Source organism: Eulemur rufifrons, chromosome 7, assembly GCF_041146395.1.
Source record: "Eulemur rufifrons isolate Redbay chromosome 7, OSU_ERuf_1, whole genome shotgun sequence".
NCBI classification, from domain to species: domain Eukaryota; kingdom Metazoa; phylum Chordata; class Mammalia; order Primates; family Lemuridae; genus Eulemur; species Eulemur rufifrons.
The window spans coordinates 149,076,271-149,084,750 of NC_090989.1; the positions used below are offsets into that span (position 1 = coordinate 149,076,271).

The 8,480-nt window shown below is 46.0% G+C and overlaps 1 protein-coding gene across 2 annotated transcripts in view; it reads left to right on the forward strand.

The window, feature by feature from the left end:
- Positions 1-5,794, forward strand: part of LTF (lactotransferrin) — a 31,337-nt gene extending 25,543 nt beyond the window's left edge. For both annotated transcript variants that reach the window (XM_069473503.1, XM_069473504.1), the window contains exons 15-17: positions 2,844-3,028; positions 4,184-4,373; positions 5,746-5,794. In XM_069473503.1, the coding sequence (XP_069329604.1) occupies positions 2,844-3,028; positions 4,184-4,373; positions 5,746-5,780 (410 nt within the window). In that variant the 3' untranslated portion in view covers positions 5,781-5,794. The remainder of the gene's footprint in view (positions 1-2,843; positions 3,029-4,183; positions 4,374-5,745) is intronic.
- The last annotated feature ends 2,686 nt before the right edge of the window (positions 5,795-8,480 follow it).

Genomic DNA, 8,480 nt, shown 5'->3' on the forward strand with positions numbered 1-8,480 from the left:
TAAAAGAATTCCAAAATTCTTTACCACAGCAGGCAACATGGTAACATCTGTAGGCATTACGTTGATTTGAAAACAGAATGCACACACACACACACACACACACACACACAGAGATACTAGTCATACTCAGTAGCAAATGTCTCCCTGGCTTTGTCTAGTCAACTGCAGAAACACTCCATCTCCCGGCACCAGATGGCACATGCCTATGGGAAACAGTGTGGATGATACTAAGAAACTGAACGTATGCCAATAAAGTTTCCCTTTTTAAAAAAGGAAGTAGAGACCATCATTCAGCCCCATGTGAGCCCTCGGTTTGCAAACTCCTTGGGAGTTAGTGGGGACAAAATCACAGGTGGTTGCAGATGATAGAAGATAATCTACCAGCCAGGGTTTGAAAAATCATTCTCTCTTCCGATCTCCAGATGAAAAAAATAATGACCAAATTCAGGACTCCTCAGCCATTTGCTACCTTCCAAGCTGAATCCCTCTCTGTAGGCCCCACCGGCACCCCCAGCCCTCAACCGCGGCAGATGGCTGGCTGTCTTGTTCCCTGAGAAAGAACTGCCTCCGCCTTCTGCCTCTCTCTTTCAGTGATGTCTGCAGTCACAGCCACTTCTCCCTTCTCCTCCCGCCCCTCCCCATGGCACTCAGGACAGGGATTAAAGCCAGACATACACGTTTAAAATTGTTTCAATATCAAATAGAGGAACCCAAGGGAAGGTTTTCTCATGGGGAGAGAGCAGAGAGACAAGCAGAGGCTGAGCCGTGCACCGTGCCCATTTCACACACGTGGACACGCATCCAGTTACATTTACAGTCTATGGACCCTTCCATCCAAGCCATCTCCAGGGATCTGACTGATGTGCAATTTAACTTTAAGGTTCTCTGATACTTTACAACTGTATTTTATTGGAATCAATGAAACGTATTTGATAAACCCATGGAGGTTCCTGTCCTTTCTCTGGTTGCACTAAGAGCATTTGAATATGAAAAAAAGGAGAAAACAATTTCTCCTTGAATATAAACCAGCTATTCTTTTTCCGGAACTCGCTGGGAAATATGGCATAGGTAGAGGGTTTTCTTTTTTAAAACATTAAAAGAGAACTTTTAACAGCTTTATTGGGATAGAATTCACTTACAATAAAATCCACCATTCAAAGTATACAACTCAATGGTCTGAGCATATTCACAGATTGTGCAATCACAGTCCAACTCTGGAATGCTCATGTCCCCCCATAAAGAAACCCCTGCACCTATAGGCGTCACTATCCCCTGCCCTGCTGCTCCCTTAAGTGCTGGCAGCCATCAGTTCACTTTCTGTCTGTAGGTTTGCCTGTTCTGGACATTTTACATAAATGGACTCATACAATATGTGATCTTTTGTGACCAGCTGCTTCTTTCACTTAGCATCATGTTTTTGAGGTTCACCTATATTACAGCATGTATCAGTACTTTGCTCCCTTATATTGCCAAATAATATTCCACTGTATGGACATAGCGCTAATTTTTTTTAATTTCAAAATATTAAGGGGATACAAATGTTTTTGGTAATGGGATCGCTTTAGTAATGCTTGAGTCTCAGCTATAAGTGTGTCTATCACCTAAATAGTGTTCATCATACCCGTTAGGTAGGTTTTCACCCCTCCCCCCCCCACTTGATTTCCACTGAATTTTACTTCCCTCTGTGCTCATGAGTGCTCATCGGTTAGTTCCAATTTAATAGTGAGTACATGTGGTATTTGTTTTTCCATTGTTTAGGTACTTAGGATAATGGTTTGTAGTTCCATCCAAATTGTTGCAAAAGACATTAATTCATTCTTTTTTATGGCTGAGTAGTAGTCTGTGACATACATATATACCACATTTTGTTAATCCACTTCTGAATTGATGGGCACTTGGATTGATTCCACATCTTTGCAACTGTGAATTGTGCTGCAATAAACATTGGAGTACAGGTGTCTTTTTGATAAAGTGACTTCTTTTCTTTTGGGTGGATACCCAGTAGTGGGATTGCTGGATCGAATGGTAGGTCTACTTTTAGTTCTTTGGGGAGTCTCCGTACTGTTTTCCATAGAGGTTGTACTAATTTACAGTCCCACCAACAGTGTATAAGTGTTCCTTTCTCTCTGCATCCATGCCAGCATCTATTGTTTTTGGACATTTTAACAAAAGCCATTCTAACAGGGTAAGGTGATATCTATCTCATTGTGATTTTGATTTGCATTTCCCTGATGATTAGAGACATTACTGACATTAGTGACATTAACTTGCATTTCCCTGATGATTGCTGACATTACAGTAATGTCCTGCTCCCTCCTGTTTTTCTTCAGGCAAATGAGGGAGGAGACTGAGCCTCCCTCCTGCAGGCCTAGGCAAGGGTGGTTTACTCTGGTGGTATTTCCCAGACCTGGGCTGACTGAGCAATGTTCTAGGTGAGGCTTCTGAAACCACAAACCCAGAACAATTTGCTCCATAGATTTAGGGCTATGTGAATGTGATTTTTCATTAGTTTTGATTTTGCATTTTTTCATGTTTATTGGCTATTTGTCTATCATCTTTTGAAAAGCTTCTGTTCATGTCTTTTGCCTACTTTCTAATGGGGTTGTTTGTTTTTTTCTTGCTGATTTGCTTGAGTTCTTTGTAGATTCTAGTTATTAGCACTAATGTTTTATATATGTGAAGTTCGTGTAGCTTGTGCAGGACAAAGCTTCCTTCTCTCCATCACATCACCACAACCCCGGCGTGTGCATCTGAGAGGCCAGTGGGATGGCCACACCCACGCAGAAAGGACTATTTGGCTAAGCAGGGCATCGAGGCTGATGCTACCTTTTTCTTCTCCCCAGGAAAGAATACTGAAGCATGGGCTAAGGATTTGAAGTTGGAGGACTTTGAACTGCTCTGCCTTGATGGCACCCGGAAGCCTGTGACTGAAGCTCAGAGCTGCCACCTGGCCGTAGCCCCAAATCATGCTGTGGTATCTCGGAAAGATAAGGTGGAACGCCTTCAAGAAGTGCTATTCGAACAGCAGGTGTGGACCTTCAGGGCCTCTAGCTCTTTCTTAACTGTGTGGGCTCCTGTTAGGTGGGGAGATCACAGAGCTAGGTGAACCAGCCCACTCAGGCCTTTCTTTCTAGTCCCTCTGCTTAGAGCCGGTGGTGACAGTGTTTGCTCCATGCTGTGGGGCTGCCAAGAGTCTCAACAAAAACCACAGAGGCTTTGACTCTGGGCTTTCTGGAATTCAGTTTCTGCCCTGTGTCTCTGTGCCCCTGGGCTTGTGCACTCACTGCCTGGCTCAGAGACTGTCACTGTCTTCTCCCTCCTGTTGTTCTTCAGACAAATGAGCCTCCCTCCTGCAGGCCTTGGCAGGAGTGGTTCACTCTGGTGGTGTTTCCCCGCCCCTGGGCTGGAGCAATGTCCTGGGCAAGGCCTCTGAAACCACAGACGCAGAGCAACCTGCTCTGTAGATTTAGAGCTATGTGAATGTGATTTGAAGGAAATCCTAAAATTTCCTTAAGATCTGGGATTCTCTATTAGAACTTCCATTTTATATTACAACATCATGTCTCTAAGTGTGCTATTAAAGACAATGGCCTTGGGATAGTCATGGCCATAATAACTGCCTTTATGGAGTCCTTGTTGCGCACACTCCCTGGTGTGGAGGGGCTCTGCCATCACTGGGACGTTTGGCTGCCTCAGCTCCAGGTGGGAGCCCTGGGCATGGAGGAGGAAATGTGGCTGAGGGAGGCAGAGGGACCTGCCTGGTTAGTGGCGAAAACTGGGTTTTCCTATGCAGTCTGCATTTCTGGGAGAGCTGCATCCTAGAATGTTCTAGGCAATCAGCTTTTGGGGAGGCAGATCTCAAAAATTCTTGGCTGTCATCTAGTCACCCATAAGAAGCTGTATGGGAAGAGGTCACCAATTGAGAAGGAAGGAAAGATGGCAGGAGATGAAATCAGAAGTGGTGGGGGCCTTGGGCACTGCCCAGGGTGGGCCTGCCACCATGAACGTGGCAGGGCAAGAGTCCGCCATGGAGGCAGAACCACTCCAGAACTCAGCTCCTTTTGCCCCACCTGGGTTTTCCCAGGGCTGGTCCTGGATGGAAGAAATACCCTTGACCTCCCCTAATTCATGAGCCTTCCTTGTTTCCTTGGCTACACACTTACCATCTGTCCTTTCAACTCAGGCTCAGTTTGGAAAAGGTGGATCTGGCTGCCCAGGCGAATTTTGCTTATTCAAGTCCGAAACCAAAAACCTTCTGTTTAATGACAACACTGAGTGTCTGGCCAAGCTCCAAGGCAAAACAACATATGAAAAATATCTGGGACCACAGTATGTCACAGCCACTGCTAAGCTGAGACGATGTTCAACCTCTGGTAAGTAGACCCCAGCTAGCATCCCTGAGAAACCACCGGGCGGGAAGGTCAAGGCTTGAGGGTCAAACAGCATTCTGGGAGTGAAGATGGGTATAAAAATGTTAAGGCAATATAATATCTCTATACTTCAGGAAATTATAATCTCATTGACAGGGTGAAAGAATTAGAGAACAAAATAAAGCAGTATATAATATGTTAAATTTTTATAATGCTGATAATGATTGTCACGAAGTTTTTGGAAACTGATAAATCCATTTTATTCAGTAAAATGAAATGTATCTATATACATGTGCATTGAGAAATGACAAAAACTGGTTTCTAGACAGTTACCATAGATACCAATCATGGAGAATATGAATTCTCAAAAATTCAAATGTAGGAAAAAATATCTTAACCAGGAAAATGTCCTGATAATAATTTAATCCTTTAAGTAACACAGAGTGTTGTAAGGCTCCCGGTGACAATTCTGAGATTCAGTGTGCACCAACTCCCCTGTGCACAGTGATCATCCAGATTCACACTCCTGATCCCCCAGCCAGAGAGCCGGGGGCATTGGGGTGCTGTTGGTCCAGGGATGGGGATAGGGCCAGGAGTCTCTTCATCAGCGACTCCCAATTAGGGCCAATTTTGCCCCCAAGAGGACATTTGGCCATGCCTGGAAGCACTTCTGATTCTCACAGCTTAGGTGGTATTGCTGCTGTCCAGTAGACGGAGGCCAGGCATGCCACTGAACGCCGCACAGGATGGCCCCACAGCAAAGAATTATCATCAGGGCCCAAATGTCAATAGTGCCAAGGTTCAGGTCACTGTGATGTGGGTAAGGACCCCACTTTGAGAAATAGGGCTACAGGACCGTTCTTGTGAGCAGCCAGCTCAGGACGGCACGGACTGCATGCCTCTTGAGGGCGGGACCTGTCTGTCCAGCTGTGTCCCCAGCACTTAGCACAGTGACTGACACAGAGCAGGTGCTCAGCCAGTACTTGTGAATGAATGAGTAAATGAGTAGATGAACACTACTGCAGGCAGATTTGCATGAAGATGACATCCTTAATTGTTCACGTTCCAGAAGAAGTTAGAGGACTACCAATGTCATATGAACTTGAGTGTGACCTTGATTCAGTTAGAGACAAGTGGGGTGGGGTGGCTGTGTCCCTCCGACCAGAGCAGTGAAGACCCTGGCTGGCGAGGGCCAGACCTGTGCTCCCTTGGACACCGAGGCTGCAATAATAGGACTAGGCGAGTGGGGAAAACATGAGTGGGGCAGAGAAAACTGTCTCGGTATCCTCCTTGATTTATTGATTTTAAAAACCGATTTGTCGATTTAAAGTAAAGAAATCAGTTTCTGAGTCTCCTGCTCTGTTGTGTCCCACAGCACTCCTGGAAGCCTGCGCTTTCCTCAGGAAGTAAAAGCCAAGAAGAAGAAGAAGAAGACAGCCTCCCCAGGGAGCCTGCAGCCACTGTGCGCTCAGCCTTGTCCCCGTGCTGGGGCCTTGCCCTCCCTGGTGAGGGCAGCGTTTGCCAAGCCATCTGTTTTCACAATTCCCTGCTTTCATCTCAGCAAGAAATAAAATTAGAAAAATTGTTGACTTTCTCTCCTTATAAAGTGCCTTCATCTTTTCTAGAATTTTATGTTGAAATCCCGTGTCTGAGCAAGCACCTGTGCAGTTGGACCTTTCCTCCCAGGTGTTCCGGGCCCAGCTCCTCCTCTCTCCTGTAGTCCCGGGTGCCCAGTGGTCTGGAATCGAAGGCCAGGCCGGCCTGAGCAACTGTTCTTCCCAAGGGGATCTGGTTGGTTATTCACATAGTTGTCTCAGTGTGTGTGCATGAGTGTGCCTGGGAGTGTGTGCGTGTGTGTGTGTTTCCAGGGCAGGGCAGAAATAGCCTAGGAATCAAAGGGTTAATGAAAGAAACTGAATGTCAGGAAGATATGTGATTACTTGGTATTTTAAATAAATATCATCCGGTATAGTAACTGTACAGATTTGGACAAAATAGGAAAATGTGTGAAATACTTCTGTCCCTCAGCCTGAGTGGTCCTCAATTTCTGTTAACCTCTAGTCACTGGTTTTTTACCTACTTTTCTCCACCACACTCTTCGAAACACAGTCTAAGCTGACTGCGCTTTCTTCCTTTTTGTTCTCTCTTCCCCCCACTGCAGTTTGACTCTAACCTATTCACTCTCCTGAAAGGTTCTGGAAAAGGACACTCTGCCCTCCTGGTCACCAAGCTCACAGGGCTTTTCGGCTGTCTCCCCGAGGGGCCGTTTGGCACCGTCTGTCCCGCTGACGATGCTCTCCTTGAAACCTGTTCCCTTACCTTCCATGGTACCCTTCCCCCTTTCTGGGGCCTTCCTTCCCCTGCCTTTAAAAAAATTTTAATTGATACATCATCATAATTGTGCATATTTATGGGGTATGTGTGATATTTTGATACGTGCCTAGAATGTGTAACGATCAAATCAGGTTGTTTAGGATATCCACCACCTCAAACATTTATCATTATTTGTGTGAGAACATTTCAAATCCTCTCTTCTAACTATTTGGAAATATGCACTCTATTGTTGTCAACTGTAGTCACCCTACTGTGCTATCAAACACTAGAACTCACTCCTCCTCTCTAACTGTATGTTTGTTCCCATTAACCAACAACTCTCTTCACCCTCTCACCCTTCCCGGCCTCCATTATCTGTCATGCTACCCTCTCCCTCCATGAGATCCACTGTTTTAGCTCCCACATGTGAGGGAAAACATGACATTTGTGTCTCTGTGCTTGGCTGATTTCACTTAGCATAACGGCCTCCAGCTCCATCCATGTTGCTGCAAATGCCAAGATTTCATTCTTTTTATGGCTTAATAGAATTCCGCCTCTGCCTTTTTGACAGTTCATGCTTTGTCCTTTAAACACGTCCCCCCATGGTTTTCTTCTCCAGAGTCATGTTTCTGACCCACTGTCTAGACACAGGGAGGGGAGTTAAGACAGAACCACATGGCCGGTTTTAGCTACTACTGTGCGGAGTCCCTGCACCAGTAGAAGGGGCCCGGTGGTGTCCAGGTATCTGCTCTCTCAGATTCACAACCGTGAATAGCTTTTCTATCAGCTCATCAGAGCCAACAGTCAGAACTCCACCAACCGGGGTCAGACTGTCCCTTCGCAGGCAGAAGTCAGACGAGGGCCCCGAAATCCTGCCTCCAGCAAGGGGTGAGCACTTGGCCACCGTTTCCCACTGTCAGTGAGATAGGTAGGTCTGAAACCTATCAGGAAAGGACAGTAGGTAAGAGCTCATAATCCTAGGATGAAAATTCACTTTCTTTTCTATTTGCTACTTTGAATTATGGCCAGATATATTGTCCATCCTCACTGGTCTGAGACTATTCAGTGAGCAGCATTTGACGGTGTAGCCATAGCAGTTATGATGCCAGCATTGTGAAACACAATATTGGAACAGGATGAACCTTCTTGTGTAAATAAGATACTGAAATAAAATTAAAGCCCCACCAGTGAAGTCCCCTTTTCGTGGTTGAAATGAAATCTACCATCACCGTATCTGTCTGCTCATGTGAAGTTATATTGCCATACCAAACGGCCCCCAGATCAAAATCTTAGTGGGTTACATGATGAAACTTACTTTCTCTCTTGTGTGCCTGTCCACGTGGGTCTGTGGTGGCTCTGTGTCCTGTCTCTTCATTCTGAAACCCAAGCTGAACTGGCAGCACCCAGTTTGGAGTATGTTGGGTTTAAGATGGGGGAAATGACTCTTAAAACTTCTGCTTGCGAGAGGCCATATCATCTCTATTATTTCCTTGGCCGAAGCCATCCATGTGGCTGCAACTTCAACGAGGTTGAAGGCCCAGTAGGAAGCAGCAGTGAATATCTGGGCAATAGGACACTCTACTTCCCTTTCACCTCTAAATCCGAGGCAGTTCTTTCAGTGACCTCAACCCCACAGCTCCTGTGTGTCCCTCTTTCTAACATTCACTGGGGTCAACAGAATTCATGGGAACGTCTGCACCGCAGGCCCACCACATCCATGAACGCAGGGAGCATAGGCACTCAGCAGGCGCTGTGGCAGCCGTGGGCCCGAGCACCTCCTGCTCCTTCCCTTGACAG